The sequence below is a fragment of the Hydra vulgaris genome, chromosome 03 (genome assembly GCF_038396675.1).
Source record: "Hydra vulgaris chromosome 03, alternate assembly HydraT2T_AEP".
In the NCBI taxonomy this organism is placed as follows: domain Eukaryota; kingdom Metazoa; phylum Cnidaria; class Hydrozoa; order Anthoathecata; family Hydridae; genus Hydra; species Hydra vulgaris.
The window spans coordinates 68,122,036-68,142,321 of record NC_088922.1 but is presented as its reverse complement, the minus strand read 5'-3'; the positions used below and the strand labels follow the sequence as shown (position 1 = coordinate 68,142,321).

Here is a 20,286-nt window from a genome sequence, read left to right as displayed (position 1 = left end):
TGCTAAATTAACTTAGACACGAGTATTAATTTTTAACGCTAGACATGGTGGAGAAGTATCAAAATTAAAACTTTTGTAGTGGCAAGGTGTCGAGGATGGAAGATGGAAAAGGCGAACCAATATTGACAACCCTGATGACCCTGTAGAAAAAATTCTTGCTGATCATATGCAGGTTTGCTATATTGAAGGAAAAAATAAAAAAGGGAAAAGTAAAATGCTTTGGTGCCTATACTTTTTACCAGTGAAATGATAGAGGCCATAAGGTTAATTGTAAAACATAGGTTGTATCTAGAGGCTCATGATAGTAACCCTTATGTTTTTGGATACGGTGAATTTTATTTAAAAGGTTGGGATACTCTTCAAAGCATAACTAAGAGTGTTTCAAATCTTTAAAAGCCAAGACTTATAACACCTACAAGAAAGCAACAATTATGCTGCTATTAGATATGAATGATGCTGAATTAACATGGCTTACAAATCATTTTGGTCATACTAAAGATGTTCAAATGAATTGGTATAGAAAGGAAGATGCTACCATAGAGCTGACCAAAGTAGCAAAAGTTCTTGTAGCTATTGATGATGGGAAGTCTGTAAAGAACAAGAAGATTGATGATGTTCTTAAAGAAAATAATAGAGTTTTAGAAAATAACTCTCATGTTGTTAGTGCTTCAATAGGTAAACAGTCAGGTAATAGTTAATGGTAATATTTAACAATAAAAATTTTCAATTGTTTTTAAATGATTACATGGCTAAAGTGTTAAGGAATACAAACACTTTATGCTGCAATACTCTGTTTTCTTTTTTTATTTGATAAATGTGTTTCTATAGAATAAAGAAAACAGTACACACCAAATAATAACTGTGAGGACGTGTTAAAACCTATTAAAAAGGTATTAATTGCTATCACAACTGGTTTAAATGTAGTGTTATGAAAATAGTTTTCAAGTTTGTCAACTTTTTTAAAAATTGCAACGTATTAAAATATGTTTATTAATTTATAGAAAAAGACATAGGAAACATGGATTGAGGAGGAAATGATGCAATTAATAAAGCATTTCGAGCTCATTTATTACAGAAAAAGGTACCTCAATTGCACGAGGTGTTGCTAGCAATTAAAAACTTTCCTATTTTGGAAAAAAGAAGACATAAAAAAATTAAAGATAAAGTTAGAAACAATATTTTAAGAATGTAAAAAGTAGCTTTTTATACTAACTATACTGTAATGTAAAGATTTCATCTAAAGTGTTTAAATGACATTTAAATAAGCGAAAATAGTTTGTAGTTTGTAACAAATTGTTTCAGTAATTTCAGTTCTCTAATTTTAGAAAGTTAATTATTAGATCTTAGACTAGAGTTATTTATCAGATTGATTTCAAGACAAGAGTTATTTATTAGATTAATTTCAAGACTAGAGTTATTTATTAGATTTATCCTAGACTAGAGTTATTTATTAGATTAGTTACTAGACTAGAGTTATTTATTTGATTAATTTCAGGACTAGATTTATTCATTAGATTAATCCTAGACTAGAGTTATCTATTAGATTAGTTTCTAGACTAGAGTCATTTATGACATTAATTACTCGAGTAGAGTTATTTATTACATTAATTAGGTCCGATATAGATTTCTTAACATTGCAAAGATAAAGGAAACATTATGTTAGAAAAATATGTTTTAGTTAAGGTAGTTAAATTTTTCGAATCGTAAGAATTTATCTATTGCTACTTCTTTTACATATTTATACATTATGTTAATATGTTAATAAAATTGTCTTATGTTAAAACCAAATTGATTTTTCTTTTTTTAGGGAAGTTTCTACATAATTATGACGCGTATTTTAGAAATGATTTCATTAGGTGAAACTGAGTGAAACTCTGATTTTCACCTTTTAAATCATAAATTAATAGCTATAGAAAAAGACGAACAAGTGAAAAGGAACAAAGGCATCTTTCAATTTTGATGCATTGCCGAACCTCGCTTTTAAACGATAGTAATCAATTATATTTTATACGCGTTAGTTTGCTTGGTGTCAAATTTTATGCATTATTGACACACGTAGGTATATAGCAATTTTCAATAATTTTTTTTTGTAGGTTTTCTAAATAACATTTAAAACCATAGATTAACAAGCTTTAAAATTTAAGAATATAGAAAGTAAACGATTTACTGGGAGAATCATGAATTTTCCATTGGGCCCTGGGAAAGTCTCGAAAAAGAAAGAAAATTATTAAAATTATTATGAAGTTTCAAAAACTTTTATTTGGGCAACGGGAATCTTCCTCGTTCACTTCCCTCTCTCGGCAGCCATGACCATAAGCTGTAGAAAAGTCGAATCATAAGGTATCATAATTTTGCAACCGAATTATTGGGCAGTAGAGAAATCCTAAAACGCTACATAAAATTAATATATATATATATATATATATATATATATATATATATATATATATATATATATATATATATATATATATATATATATGTTGCAAAATTAGATTTTAACGCAAAAAAAAAGTTATTTATATACACATTCAATATATTTATTAGTAATCTAACTTATAAACATTGTAAATGATCAAATGAAATAGTGGTTTTATCTAAGAAAACGGAAACCCTTTTTTTTTTATTGGTCTACCTCTCCCCTCCCCCCCTAAGATCCTGACTATGACCTGGATCTGCCACTGATAGATATGGAAACTGGTATAAGAGTTTTGTTTTGTTTTGAAGAGATCAAAGTATGGAATTTCTTAAAGGTGAATGATGAGAAACTGTGCATTGTTTAGGATCAGAGTAGAGAGTAAGTCTATTAGAGAAAGTAAATGTTTTTGGTTGTCTGAAAAGTGAGTACGAGGTTTACCGATTCCTATAAGAAATTAAATAAAGACAAATTTTAGCAGAAGTAGCACGCAGGATATCCGAGCCATTCTGTATGACAAGCATTAAAGTATTTAAAAACAATAAAGTGTTTGGAAGGTGGAAAAATGAACTTAAAAATAAAAAAATATGAAAATAAGTTATATTGAAAGCGTAGAAGTCAGGCTATTTCAAACTAGTTTAACGATAAGTAGGAGCAATTTGTACATATCTTTGTGCCGATTGTAACTTCGTATAATATTGCCAAAAATCTGCAACAATACACTAAATACCCAGCTAGCATACTACGTTGGCCCAACGTAGTTCAGACCATAACCCAATGTGGTTTGCTGGCTAGGTATTTTATATACTAAAATAACAACATGTTTTAATTATATGCCTAATATTTTACTTTAATATATTAATATTTTTATTTGGAGGGATAGCTAAAGATCCTTAAAGTTACACGAATTTGTAATATTAATAAAATAAGGTTCTTTCAAAGTATGTCAACCTGGATCTCAAATGAAGTGTATAATCATAATATTTTATGAGACCCGTTTTGGAATAATTTTGAATAATGTTATTTTTAATAATATTAGGCATCCACATTATGCTAACTTGCTAACCTTGGAGATGATATAATTTGCTTGATATCACTAAATTATTACTGTACTGCTGTTGTTATTTATTTAGTACCCAATAAACAGTAACCCTCTTAACCATACCATGACCATTAATTTGATCGAGTGTTATTTGTTTAACAATATCCCTGTCAAACCCTGCTTTAAGAAGTTTACTACTGTAAATTTATTATTTCCAAAGTCATTAAGTTTCGTAAATTTGCAGATCTATTGTAAAGATATTACGTTTTGGTTGTTGCTTATCTAACATACTTAAATCATGACCTCTTACTTGATTTAGAACAGTCTGTATGTCGTGAGTTCTGTTTCATAAATTTCGGCCATGGTTTTGTATAAACAGGTGGTATCAGCTATTTTTTATTCAGAGTTGTTAATTTTAGTCTTCATTTAGTCAGAGTTATTTTTTAAAACTATCAAACAATCCTTGTAGCGCAAATACATAATTAACTTAACCAGTTCGATGGGTTAATGATGCACTCGTTCAACTATTACAGTCACTTTTAGATACGGAGACAACATTGGGACTAAACAAGGGCGAATCCAGACCATGTCGTAAGGATGGAAGAGGGCAATTTTAATATTTTTTCGATTTAATGGTCCCAGAATATATAGTAATGGGGAGGGAGGGTGATTTAATTATTAGTAAGCAAGTAATTACTCCATTTAAAATTTTCACCACACAATTTTATTAAAAATGCTATTTTATTTAGACAACCTCTCTAATTTACTTCCATTTTAAAACAAATTAGTGTGTTAAATATAAAAATTTACAAAATTAAAAAAATACTAAAATATCTAAGGATGGGGAGGGTGTGTGATTGCCCGCATCGCCCCTCTATGGATCCACCCTTGGTAATAAATCCATTTTATCGGTTACTGGATTGGTTTTTTTTAATTGTTTTAGGTTTAGATAATACTACCTCAAAACTATTATCATCTGGCTCAATGTATTCATTTTCAAATACCCCAATGGTTATGACTACGGTATCTCTTGTATATATATAACAATACCATCATTTGTATATTACCCACAACTTTATTGATTGTATCAATAGCAGAATCCCATCATCTGGTTCAATATACAAATTCTATTTTGTCAATAACAGATTAAAATAAATTCACAACCTAACTTTTAGATTTTATTTTTGGCAATTTTAACTTTCAAAATTTCAAACAATTATTATGAGGGGTGGCATATTTATGCATCAGGGTCTCCGAAGACCATTAGAGTTTTTAACTCCACCCGCACTTTGATGAGTTTTAACATTAGCCTTCCTCAAACCCCTCAATTATAATTTTTTAAGTAATACCATATAGCAGAAGATTTTTCGAAATTTTGGGTTCAATATGTTGGTTTCTTTTGATTGATTTTAAAATTAAGGCAGTTTTTAGGGAGAGTTGTGGTGGCCGCATTCAACCCACTGCACTGCAAATGACACCCTTCCTCAATTGATATAGTCATTTTTTCTTTTATCTCATAAAACGTAAGTGGCCTTTATAAAGATAAATAATAAGAACATACATTAACAATATTATAAATGAAAGATATCAAGTAATTGTTAAAAATTTTAAATAAATCAAAATTTGTAATAATGATCCGGTAAGTACCAAATTTTGAAAAATTATGACGTAGTTTCTTGGAACGATAATAGGGAAACCATACTTTTAAAAATTCAATTACACCAACTTATTGCCCTGCGACAAATGCAAGTATTAAATTATAAAAACATGAAACAAGTTCATTATTAAAGTTTACTTTATCGTATTAACTCATAAAAAATTCATTTAATTGAATTATTTTAAAATCATTCCTGGTTCAATAAAGCGGTATTTTAGGAGGAGCCGATAAGTCGGTTTTAGTTCCTATGTATGTATGTATGTATGTATGTATGTATGTATGTATGTATGTATGTATGTATGTATGTATGTATGTATGTATGTACGTACGTATTTATGTATGTATGTGTGTATATATATGTGAGTGTGTATATATGTGTGTGAATAAATATATAAATATATATATATATATATATATATATATTACACACACACACGCACACACGCACACACACACGCACACACACACGCACACACACACGCACACACACGCACACACACACGCACACACACACGCACACACACACGCACACACACACGCACACACACACGCACACACACGCACACATATATATATATATATATATATATATATATATATATATATATATATATATATATATATATATATATATATATATATATATATATATATATATATATATATTTGTGTGCATATGTGTGTATTTATATATATGTGTATATTTATATCTGGAAATATTTCTAATTCTCATTTTTTAAGTTTTTTAAATCTGTTAACTCTATTATTATCATAAAATTCAATATTATAGAATTTTACAGGTTTTTTATTATAGTTTCAAGATCAATGGATAATTGTACATTATTATCATATATATTTTTATTGAGTTAAACTTCAATAGTTTTTTTTATACAAATAATTATCAAATATAACCAAAATAAATAAACCAAAAATTACAATACAATATCAAAAAAAGTAAACACATACATAAAAGTTATTTATGCATTTTAATATTTATTGTGAATAACCCAAAAGAATTTTACAATCATGAAATATCTTAAATAGTTGTGTTCATTAACTTTTACATTTTATTTGTATATTTAACTTACAAAATTTTATTTGCATATTTACAACTTACAAAACAACTAAATACATAATCATAATAACACGATGTGATTTACTAACATTTTCTTTGTCAAACTAAAATTGAAGGTGGTTAAAAAGTTTAACAATAAGTTTAAAAAGAAAATAAATAAAAAATGTATACTTTTTATTATATATACTATATATTTTTCTTATTAACACATTTAATGCGCAACATGTACTAGTACATTTTAAGACAATTGATAGTTAAGTGCAGGACAAGTACTACTACATTTTCTGAAGGTTGTTACTTAAGCGCTTGTCCTGTATTAGTATGGGTTAGTAAAGCAACTTGTTTTTTTCTGAATTTCTGTATTTCATCAGTGTTTTAGTGTTTAAAAATAATTAATTTAAAATTACCCTTTTATTTATCCTTGCAAAGCCTCTGCAGAATGTACCCACTAGCAATGTTTTAATCGAATAGTTGACAAAATTTAAAGTTGTAAAGTTGAAGTTTCCTGCTTATACAAAAATTAGGTATATTTTTATTCGTTGATTTTAAAATTAACACATGCATTTCTGAATAAGAAACAATTGTTTTTAAAAGTAAGTGTTTCTAATATTATTTATAAATCTATTGCATTTTTTCTTAATGCATTTTTATTTCAAATTAATTTTAGAAATAATCTTTATTTTAATCATTTTTTTTTTTACTTATAATACTTAAATTAGCTGTTGTTTAAACAAACAAAAAATTATGAATGTTATGGTTAAGCTAGTGTTATTTATTCCTTTTTTAGTTGTAAACTTAATGCGTTGTTTTATTTTTTGGTAAATAAACTCATGTTAATTCATAACCACAGTGTTTATAGTTTTCCATTAACTGAAAACTTGAGGACCAGATATTTTTCCAGATATCGCAATTCGCAATCACTTAAATCAACCTTTGTACCAATACAACTTGCTTTTTTTATTTTTTAAAAACCTCTAGACCCTTGATTGCATGTTGGGTCCCGTATATAAGTAGAATGAATATAACCAAATTTTTTTATTGAATCATAGCTATTGTACATACCAGCTACTTCTAGTTAAGTTAGGGGAGAGGAAGAGAGCGCAGCGCTACACTAATTAAAATTGAAATTTTCACTGCGTTCTCCTATGGAAAAAAGGAGAGAATGGCAACCCAAATATAAATATGCTTCATTAATTTATCATTTAACATATCAATATATTAATTTAATAAACAAATTTTACACCAAAAAAGTAAGAAAATCAATAAAATTACCAAAATCAGCAAGATGAACAGGATTATCTACAACCCTTTTTCCTGCTTCAATAAGTTGAACAAGTGACTCCTTATATAAAGGATTCATTGCAATAATATCACGAATAGTTTTTATAACTTCTGCTGATGTTGCCTAAATAATAAAAACTATAACTCTTTTTAATAAACCTTTAAAATAAATATAAAACTTAAAACAAACATATAACTCATATTATAAAAGATATTTGCTATTGTCAGAGGAGGCAATTAATAGATAAATGGCACATCATATAAATATTATTAAAATCTAATAACTTTAAAACGAATCTATGACCTTTTGGCTTAAAATCGTGCATTGTGCAATATACCTTAATTTTTATTCCTTCACTTTAATTTTAAAGCAAGCTTCACTCTACTAATGTTTTTTCTCCTATTTGTGCAACTCCTATTTCTGATTGTAATAAATTCTTTCATTTTTTTAACTCTTAAGAACGTTTTTTTTAGCATTGCAAAAAACAAATGCAAAAAAATATTCGATCCAGGGAGACTCTACCATCCAGTCAGTCTTCTTACTATTACTAGCAAAGTCATTAAACAATAAAGAAAATTTTTTTATTATCTCATGAGTTAAGCATCAGTGGGCCATTGCTCTTGACATATCAAAAGCATTTGATGAAGTCTGGTATACTTATCTTTTCCATAAAAATTTACTTTCTTTTTTAGTCAAATTCTTATTTATTTAAATCTGAATAACAAACTCTTCTGGTAGAATAAACTTAAAAAAAAATTTGAAACAAACTTTAAAAATAAAAATGTGCACAAAAATGAAAATTTATCACTAGATTTGAAACTCTATTATCAATATTAATATATAATAATAGATTTGAAATATATAGAAAATGTAAATAAATATATAGATTCGAAACTCTATTAATGATATTATTATATGTCCACAACATTTTAAATAAGTCTGTAGATTATTTATCATCTATATATATAATAATGTATTTTTTTTATTTTTAATATATTGACCGCACATTCTGAATGAATAATATTACAATGTTTTTATTATTATAAAGTCTACTGAGTTTTAAAGGTACTACGCAAATAATCAACAGGCAGTCTTGTTTCGTCACTATTTTCCTTTTAATTAACCTGCTTGTAAATACCATATCCAGTAGCACCATCAAAACCAGCCTTGCATCTAAATGTCAGTTTAGTTAATTCCTTAGCATTGTAATTAGCACAGTAGTTTGTATACCACATAGCTTTTTAAGTGTGTGTTTTAGAAGATCATTTAGCAGATTTTTACTAAATAGCTATCTATTTGAATGTTATAGGGATAGCATTTAGCTTTTGAAGATCTTATACCATTATATAAAGTATATATACATATATATGTGGCAGCTGTTTTTTTCAGCACCATTTCTTAGACGCTGGTATGTTGATATTGAAATATCACCATTAATAATTAGTGCTAAAGCTTCATCAGTTGAATATTTCTAACCAGGTTTAATAAGATTTTTATTTCTAATTTCAAAAAATTTTGTGCCATTTTTGTACTTAAACTCACTTCTTTGTTTAAATTTTGTTGCATGAAGTAATTTATAGCTAAATGAAATATTAATAATATTGTTAAGCTAATTCTTTTTGTTCTGCTACAAGCTTTTTCGAAAGAGCAGCATGGTTTCCCAACTTTGATAACTGATGATGTAGCATTTAATGTACCGTAGGTGTATTAAAAATCTTGAGCTAGCCATTTTTCATTACTTCTCTTAAAATGAGTATTATCATTGTTTGCAGCTAGCAACTTTTTTCATTATAATTTTATAAATTTTTTCATTCAGAATCCTCTAGTTTAATATCTGCCAAAACTAGAACAGTAAATTTCAATGAAAAGAATGGTATATCATTAGAAACTAGTTTATTTTGTCGTATAAGTCCGTAAATGTCACTAATTTTTATATTATTACTAAACAAAAAAACAAAAAAATTGTTAGGAAAACAGTGCAATTTGTATTGAATTAAATAACAAACAAAATAACATGTATTTTTGTTTACGAGAAATAAAAGTTGATTTCAAGCAAATAACATAAATTACAATTCATTATTTTAAAATCTTACAGAAACCCAAAAGGGGAAGTTAGGGGCAATGTATATAGTTCAAATAGGTTGCTTACATATTACATTTACTAGTTCAAGTATTTAATATAGGTTCTCGTAGGTTCCCTTAATTATCTGACACTTTTTGTACAAAATAAAAGTATTAAATGATAAAAACTTACCTCGTTATTTTAAAGCCAGATTATAAGTGTATTATTAAGGCTGATCTTTATTTTTTTTTTTGTAAAGCTTTACTGTTAAATAGTTTAAATATATAAAATAATTCAGTAAGCTTTTAAAATTTTAAAAGTTACTGTTTACTAAAGCTATGCATAAAAAATAAAAATTTCACACTTTTAAAAAAAAAAAAATATTTTTTCATTATACACGAAACCACAACTGGTTTTTGTGGTTTTAAAAGATACTGTTATACTCAAAACAATTTTCAAAATTTTAAATGAGAGTATTACAAATATGCTTTATTATATGGTTTTGAATATAATAAATATTTATTTTTTAGGTTTTCTCCACCACCTGGCCCACAGTACATCTCAGAGAAACATGTTTATCTAATATTAGACAACTAGATAAATAGGTGTATCTATTGTTAGACACCTAGACAAACAGGTTTATCTATTGTATGGCATTTAGATAAACAGGTTTATCTACTGTTATACACCAAGATAAACAGGTTTATTTATTGTTAGAAACCTAAATCAATATGATTTCCGTTACTGCATTAAATATGAAAAAATACTTTTAAGAAAAGTTCAATACTTTTAGTTCTTGAGATGTTTCATAGTTACATAAATCTTCAAAGGAGTTTTTTACAGATAAAAAATACTGAAACTTAAACTTAAACTGATTAAATAATAGAAAAGTAAACTTGTTATAAATAAATGAATGCTATATTTCAAATTATGTAAATGATGAAGTAAATACCCCCCCCCCCCAAAAAAAAAAAAAAAAAAAAATATTAAAAATAAATTGGTAATATAATGAGATTTTTATTTAAAGAGGAATTTTCCAATATAAAACACTTTTTTTTTTTTTTTTGGGTAAGGCAGTATTCAAAATTTTAAATGAAACTTTTTTAACTTGGAACTTTTTGGCACAAATTTTTTTGTAATTTATTAGTAATGAAAATTGCCTATTATATCTTAATATTTTTTTTCATTTTTTTTAAATGATTAATTTCAAATAAAAATAACAAAAGCTACTTTTTTTGTAAGAAATCCAAGTAAATTTATTAAACTCAAACTCCAAATTGCTTGATGCAATCTTAGATGCAATCTAGTTTTCTCTATAAAACATTGCATTACTATTACATCGCTAACTAATAATTGTCGAAAGTATGAAAACTTTTGTAATTTTTAAAGAAAATTTTAAAGTTTTTAGGTGAAAAAAAATTATTTAACCATTAACAAAAATTTATTACGGGTGGAAATGCAGTTTTTTTTAGTTTCCGAAAGTTTTCATAGTTGGACTTTTGCCTTTTTAACATATACTATACAAGTATACTATGTATTTGGCAAAATGCATAGAAATTCAATACTAATCATCTAAAGATTGAGCCTTTAAATTTAAAAAAAAAAAAGGTATGTATGGTATGGTATTTTTAAAGAATGGCCTATTATAGGAGAGACCCTAAGTTTTGTAAAAATATAAACTTGGTAAATGTTGATTACATTGGTCCTGTAATAATATGGTTCTGTAATTGATTGTAATAACTGTGATATTGTCATACATATAATTTCACTGCTAGCAGACTACATGGTGGCAGATGGTGCTTGTGAACACATAATTGAAAATGAAGATATCACTGTATGCCTTGAAGTTGATAAATGCCATTCAGCTGATTATGGCTTGAAAGTGAAACCCAATTGCAAAAAAGCAAGTTTATATTTAGAAAGTATTTATTTACTTTATTAAATTGTTTATATCCTTATTAGGCTTTTATAAAAAAACTTCTTTATAGTTTTTATTTTATATAGATTCTAATAAAGTTAAAACACTTGAAGTGAATAAAGAAAAACAAACAAATGCAACTGCTATTTTGATCATAACGTTATTATCAGAGATGACCTTATAGCAGCAATAACACCTTTAAGTGTAAGAAAAGGGATCAGTTACCAAGATTAAACAATATTTATTGCCTGTGTAATAAACTACTCAGTAGTAGAAATAAAATTAAATTGAGAGAAATAAAATTAAACTGTAAGACAGAAGCACTATGAAACTATAGCACACAAAGATATTGAAATACGAGAAAACTATAGAGATGAATTAGGAGGTAAAAAAACTTGTTCTTCATTTTGATGGTAAAGTAATTAGCCATATTGAAGAAAAATTGAAGCAGAAAATTAACAGTGACCGAATCGCTGTTTCTGCAAAAAGCTTAGGGTTTGGGCTTAAAGATGATTTCCCTCTAGGAGTAACACTGGAAAATCACTTGATCAGGTTTTAGTTATACAAAATCTGTTGGAGCATTTTGAAGTACTCAACAAAGTTTTTGCAGTTTGTACTGAAACAACTACCACAACTACAGACAGATTGGCTGGAACAATTATGATTTTAACAAAGAATTTTAAAAAATCACTGCTTTAGCATTGACATACCAACTGCACATACAACATGTTTAAAAAGCTATAACTAAGATAAAAAGAAAAGGCCCAAATAATAAACTTTATTCCAACATTAGGAAGCTATAGGGGAAAATTTTGCTATTAATGTCTGCCCCTGAAGCTAAATATAGATTTAAAAGGTTTTTTAAGAACTCGCTCACTTTTGGCTCAGGCATATACAGTTTGTATTTTGAAGCAAAGAGTTGTAAAGAGTTTTCTTTGAATACAACATTTCCAAGGGACAATTACAAGAATCTTGTAGAATATCTTGATTTTTTTTGTACATTAACTCTGATAAGTTAAATGATTTTACAATTTATCAGCCCAAGGCCGATAAGCAGCTCATTTTATGGCAGATTCCATATATTACTTAGCTTTTGAAATTTCATCAAAAACTAATTGATTATCTCTTTGCACCCCTTCTTCATCTATTAGGCTAGCGCAGATATATTTATAATACATAGTTTCTAGTACAGGATGTTGAACGCTGGTTCTTCTTGACTCAATGCATGGGTTTTGCTTGTGTCTCTGTTTTTATGACTAGGCAACTCATTATATTGTCTCCTAATAAGGGTACAGCTATAAACTCAGTTTTATGGTTCTGAGGCCGGCTGGTAGTCAGGTTTCCTAAACTCTGTGGTAGCTCTCAGAGAGGCTGATTCCATCAACAGCTGAAAAATATCAGAGTACTAATAGTGTCATATTGCGCATGAATGGTGTCCCTGTTCGTACTTTTGGTGTGCATTGTTGAGGCCACATTTGGAGCCTTTTGTTAGGCTTAGGGTTTATTAATATTAATAAGGCAATTGCTTGGACTATTAAATAGTATACTGAGTACTATCTGTGCTTTGAGTCAAGTACTTTAAAAAATTTAAAAATGACTAAAGTACCAAAAACTATAAAACACAAAAAACCATCATCTTCACCAAGTTCTCTAAACCTATCATTCACTAATATAACTGCAAATAAATGCTACAAATTAAAATTATACAAAATTTATTATAGGAGATGTTGCTGCAATGCAATTTTCAAGTAAAAAAACTGCAAAATTTAATATAATTTTTAAAATTATGTAATTTGAAGTTTACATAGGTTAGATATTTGCATACACTTAAATCACATTTTCTAAAAAAAGTGCTGTAACAAATGAAAAATGAGCTGTTTTGGGTGCTATTGAACACTCCAAATTGTGCCTAGGTACTTTTGATTGGTTGCATTTTACCATATTTGAAAAAACTCGAGAATCACTATAAATAAACAGAGCTAAAGTTGGGAAGTGCGGAAAAATATATATGTGTTATACTACCTCCCTGATTAATTTCAATTCAATACAAGTGAGATCTGAAACAAGAAACAGGATGTGATATTCCCTAATCTGCCAAATCGGCTGTTCAAAGCTGCAAGAAAAACATCCTCTTGAAGGGAGTATATTTTTCTTGCAGCTTTTTTGCGCAAAAGAAGCTTTAAAATATTGTTTCTGATTTGGCTACGGATGGCATTTCAGTTTGAGCTATAAGCAGAAATAAATACACTTGAATCAATATCTCAAGATGGATTTAAACTCCTTGCTAACGAAAATGATGTAATGAAACTTTTGCTCAAAGATTTTGATGAAAAGCCAAAAAAAAAAAAAAAAGATTGAAACCATAAAATTAAAAGTAGCCAATAAAGTGAAGTTTAGCATGACTGTCAATGAGGTTACAACTTTAAGAGGACAAAGATATTTTGGAGTTAAATTCATGATAAAACTGACAATATCACGTATAGAACAGGATTAATTAGAATTTTGGGTTCAGGCAGTGTGCTTGATATGGTTGAAATAATGAAACAACATCTAAATGTGTTTGGTATATTGATGGAAAAAGATTCGGTTGCATCTACTCAGGATGTAGTATCTGTAAACAAGAAGTATATTGGAAATTTAAATGTTATTGGTCAATTTTGTCTTAATCATGGTATACATCTTGGAGTATGTGACACATTTTATACAAAAAACATGATATTGAAGATTTAAGCAACCCCTGTAATGACGATAACAATGAGAATGATTCTTTTGACAAAGACACCAATTTTGAATTTATAAATGATGATTGCGAAGATTATATTGACTGCAATAATATACTTAAGAACTCATGCAAACTAATAAAATACATCAAACTGTCAAGTGTTTTCAATCAAAAGTCAAAGTTCTACTTGGAAAAGAAATTGAACTTCATCTTGATGTTAAAACTCGTTGGAACACAAAACCAATAAAACTTGAGCCATTGATAAAGACAGAGACGGCAATTCGAGAAACTTTATTAAAATTAAAGGCAGATATAAGTTTAGCCAATAATGTAGACTTCACTGCCTTGATAGGTTTACTAGAGGCAATGAGAATCTTAACTCTGAAAGGTTTACTAGAGCCTATAGAGAATCTTAACTCTGTTGAGCGCTTACACAATTTTAGAACTTATGTTTGAGAAACTTTCTTTAGTTAACAGTGAAATTAGCAAAAAATTGATGGATAATTTGAGAATTAGAGACGACAAACGCCTGAATACAGATTACACACTTCAAATAGCAAATCAATATTTTTGTCTATGTAATGAAACTGGTACATAAAGCAATCAAACGATTATAACAAAAATTGATATATAAAAATTGATACTACATAATAGAACACTTATGTAACCTTGATTTTGAAAATAGTGATAGAATATCATAGTAATTGGTAATGTTTTGAGGTCTAAGTAGCAATAAACTGACAAATTATAAAAGTAGCAATAAACTAATAAATTATAAACTAAAACTGCCATAAATCTTTAACCAGTGAACCAATCTGGTTCACTGGTTCACTATCCAGAGTTTGATGTGGCCATATGCTACATTTTTTGATGTTTTACATTTTTATCAAATTATATGTAATGGTTCTCATTACAGGTGTTTTTATTGTCACACTATAAAATTGAAATTTCACTTAATTTGAACATTTAAATTAAATCGCGTCAAACCTTTTAAGGACACATGTACAGACGCACGCCTTATTAAGGGCATTTTTAAAGTATATATATACATATGTGTGTATATATATATTCATACACACACACACACACACACACACACACACATGCATATAGCAATACTCTTGCCACATTCAATAATAACATTAAACCTTTCAAAAAACTGTTACAAAGTAAATAAGATTAAATATTTTCTCTTAACTTAACTCTTAACTTGATAAAGCCAAAAAGAAATGAAAAATCTTACCTTTAACTCTTGTGTCTGCTTAAATATTTTGTTGTGCACATTTTCTACATCTACTAAAAGCGGTGGAGACTGCAAAATTTTATCTTTTAAGCGAATGATTTCATCCTCAGCATCTTTCTCTACTTGAGAAACTATTTCTTCCTTTTCATCATGCACAAATTCTCCTTTTTTAAATTTATCATTTTCATCTATTATCGCTTCATTTTCTTTATTTAAACCAGTTATTCGAATCCTAAGAAAATTTATTTGAAATTCATATTTAAAAAATTTTAAGTAAAAAATGCACAAAACTTTTTACCATTTTATGTTTATTTTACATGTGCATTGCAGATTTTACATGTGCATTGCACATTTTACATGTGCATTGCACATTTTACATGTGCATTGCACATTTTACATGTGCATTGCATATTTTACATGTGCATTGCATATTTTACATGTGCATTGCACATGTTACATGTGCATTGCATATTTTACATGTGCATTGCACATTTAACATGTGCATTGCATATTTTACATGTGCATTGCACATTTTACATGTTTTTTTTTTTTTAAGTTAAAGCATCTTCACTTTCAACAAGGCTGCAAGCAACCACTATTAGAGTTGGAAGTTACTAGATGAGAAAAGATAATGAAGATATAAAGCAAAATAACAATTAAAAGACAACTTGAAAGATTGCAAACTATATGAATCAGGAAAACAAGATGAAGGAAGTAAATTCCAAAAAACTGATGTTCGTGGGAAAAAAATAGACAAAAAAGAATTTTTTTGAAGGACTTAAGAACAGTAACAGTAAAAGGATGACACTTAATTAAATGACAAGTAACATGAAAATGAACTTTAGTAGATGGCACAAGAGATGGTAGCTTACTAGAGCAGTGCTCATTATAGTATTTATAGAAAAAGAGAAGCAATATTACAATGACGTGACAATAGGTGAAGGTAGGCTGCAAGAGCAGGTCCAACTATGTTTACAATACGTTTTTGCATCGAATAAGAATACAATCCTAAGTAAGCAAGTGACAAGCACAATAAAAAGATTTAACCTCAGCAGATGGTTATTTTGCAATGGATTTGATATATGGTTTTTTATGATATGATAGATCAGAAGAGTAAATCCTCGAAGATAAAGGGAAGATGACTCTTCGAGTACATTACTGTTCATAAATATAGGAAGAACTAGAGTTTTATTTGAACTAAAGTTCACCAGCCATGATAGCCCCATGCTGCAGCAGAAGTGAGATCTTTTTCAATCTTAAATGCCCCTTCCAAACAATCCAAAAGTGTTGGTTTATTATCAAGACAAGAATAAATGGTAGTATCATGAGCAAAGAATGCCACCTTAAATGTGAGAGTTTCTGAGAGATCATTAATGTAAACTAAAAACACAAAGCCAAAGTAAAAAAGTACAAGTCAAGTTATATATATATATATATATATATATATATATATATATATATATATATATATATAATATATATATATATATATATATATATATATATATATATATATATATATATATACATATATATATATATATATATATATATATATATATATATATAGAGAGAGAGAGAGAGAGAGAGAGAGAGAGAGAGATTGTTGCATTTAGGAGTACGGAAGGAAAAAATTGATTCTTATGCCAACAAATACGTCACTTTTAATTACTTTTGACTTTCATTCAACATTTGCGTGTTGTCAGAAAGTTAAAACCATTAATTTAATTTCAAATTAATTGTTTTTTAAAAAAACTGCAAAAACACACATTTAATTGACCAGAATGTTTTTAAAACATTCTGAATGTTTTTAACAATATAAATAATGTTTTCATTTTTATTTTTTTAATAAAATGTTTTTATTTTAATTTTTTTTACTGTAAATCATACACGGAGTGTTGTTACATCAATTAATTTATATCCTGACTTGCAACAAAGTGCTGCTACTTCAACTGACAAATAGCCTGACTCGCAATGGAGTGCTGCTACATCAACTGACAAACAGCCTGACTCGCAACAGAGTGTTGCTACATCAACTATGTTATAGCCTGACTCGCAACAGAGTGCTGCTACATCGACTGAGGGTTTGGTAGGGGCAGGCAGTCTATCAAGTAACAAAAAAAATTGCATTTTAATTTACACCTTTTGTCAACAAAATACGGAAAAACTTTCTGACAACCAGTTAGGAGTTATATATATATATATATATATATGTATATATATATATATATATATAAATATATATATATATATATATATATATATATATATATATATATATATATATATATATATATATATATATATATATATATATATATATATATATATATATATATATATATATATATATATATATATATATATATATTCAAAGTTTCTCTTCAGCACAAAATGTGTAAATATTCTAATAAATAAGTCAATTCTTTAATTTTTGTTGAAATCATTAATTTTATAAAATACATGCTTCGACTATATTATAGCCATCATGAGGTAAAATATATTAAAATGCTTAAATCAAATCAGTAAAATTAAGTTGAAATAATAGAGACCTTATAATAAAAAATACAATAAAAATGTAATTAAAAAATGTAACAAATGTTTTAAAAAAGATAAAAGAACTGGTAATGTTAAATAAAAACTAGATTGAAGTTGTCATTTTTTACATGGTTCTTTTGAATATTAATCGTGGGTTTTTCCCACTCTATGTACATGCTTTCTTTGAGTTTTAATATAAATTTGTTGGAGGCCAAATCTAAAATTGAAAAACTAGCATGTTAAAAACTATTAAAACAGCTTTTCATTTGAATGAATATGTTTATGTGTGAGTTTTTATCCCTTTTTGGTGCTCAATCATTTGTGTCTTTAAATAGTGAGTAGTTTTGTCAATATGACAAGATTTACAGCCTGCGCATTCAAATTTATAGACAACTAATGAATTAAAGTCTGTAAGAAAGGGATCTTTTGCAGAAAAAAATATTGAAATTTGAAATGAAGTAAAAACCAGTCTTACAGTTACCGATTTACAATGTCTTTTAATGATTGCGTTTAGTCTTTGTTTGGTTAAATCAAATATTTTTCCAATATAAAAAAAGTTTAAAATATTGATAATTTTGTATGTTTTCTGAATGCGATGAAATGTTGACATATTCCAAGAATAAATCGGTGTGATTTTTGGAAATGAAAGTAGCAAAATTTTTTTAGAGTTTTGTCTTAGATGCGAGATATTTATTTATTAGCAAGATAAGAAAGTTCAGCTGGAGTTATGTTGACTGGAGTTATTACTACTTTTTAAATTATTCTGAAGATATCAGTTTATGAGTTCGATTGAAGAATATATATCGATTCTTTTAAGATGGAGATGGTTTTTTTACGATGGAGATGGTGGAATAGAGAAGTTCAGTCCATTTTTAAGGATGTCTAATTCATTTACTGAAAGCTTAAATGAAGAAAGATTCTTAATAATATCTTAAGTATTAAAAGGTAAACTATGACCATTTGTTAAATTTTTTATTTTCTTCTTGTGTATTTTCAAAAAATTTTCTTTTTCTTTATTGTTACTTCACCTATCTATTGTTGTAATATATATATATATATATATATATATATATATATATATATATATATATATATATATATATATATATATATATAATATATATATATATATATATATATATATATATATATATATATATATATATCAGGGATGCGGAGTCCCAAAAAGACTCCGGCTTTATAACTCTACTTTTTTCAAGTCTGTAGTGTCCAGAAGCTCTAAACATGTTTGTTGACTTGTTGACTTGTTGATCTGCTATAAGAAAAAAATTCATGAGATTTAATGACTTGAAACTTATTGTTTTTAAGCCCGGAGTCCTTGCCGGCATTATACCTAAGGACTCCGGGTTCAAAAAATGATTGTTCCTCTAACCTAAAAGTCTTAATTTTTTTCTTAATAGTAATCCATAAACTTATTTATATTTTTAGAACTCTTGGATACCAAAAATTAGGATGAAGTAATCTTTTTGTGACTTTAAAATCCGGAGTCCTTTTTGGGACTCCGCATCCCTGATATATATATATATAATATATATATATATATATATATATATATATATATATATATATATATATATATATATATATATATATATATATATATATGTATATATATATGTGTGTGTGTGTGTATATATATATATATTATTATTATTATTATTATTATTATTATTATTATTATTATTATTATTATTATTATTATTATTATTATTATTATTATTATTATTATATTTATATTCTATGCACCATGATTTTAAATTATTAATTATCTCAAATGTAAAAGATATCAAACTGATTTGCAATTTATGTGCTAGGCAAAATATAAAATTAAAAGTTTTAGATTGATTTTATTATCTAGTTCATAAAACTGAAAAACTTGACAGCATTACTATTTCACTACTAATTAGAACTCTGTTACATTCTGTATAGGCATGACACCTACAGAATGTGATAGAAACATTGCAAATCAAAAGTTTCTGTCAGAAACACTAGACGATCTCACAAAAAACTATAACAATTTAATATTATAAATGAACATGATACAAGAAAAATTTCTGAAATTCACAGAGTTTCAAAGCCAAACTTCTTGGTTGTTTGTTCATTTATGACATGTTCACTTAGAGAAATTGAAATATTAAAGGCTAGTTAAAATTTAATTATATGGAAAATTGTAAATATTTAATTTTATGTGTGTTACACCCCATATGTTTACATCAAAGGTCAAAGTGTTCACAATTAGTTTTTGTATTGTTTATACAAACTTGATATAGAGTGATAGAACACAGACATTATGGAATTGTCTATGGTAAA

The 20,286-nt window shown here is 27.2% G+C and overlaps 1 protein-coding gene across 1 annotated transcript in view; it reads right to left on the bottom strand.

The window, feature by feature from the left end:
• Nucleotides 1-20,286, bottom strand: part of LOC100213990 (lon protease homolog, mitochondrial) — a 63,380-nt gene that overhangs the window by 34,116 nt on the left and 8,978 nt on the right. The window contains exons 6-7 of the mRNA XM_065794070.1: nt 15,418-15,649; nt 7,463-7,595 (exon numbers count right to left, since the gene is read on the bottom strand). Of these exons, the coding sequence (XP_065650142.1) occupies nt 7,463-7,595; nt 15,418-15,649 (365 nt within the window). The remainder of the gene's footprint in view (nt 1-7,462; nt 7,596-15,417; nt 15,650-20,286) is intronic.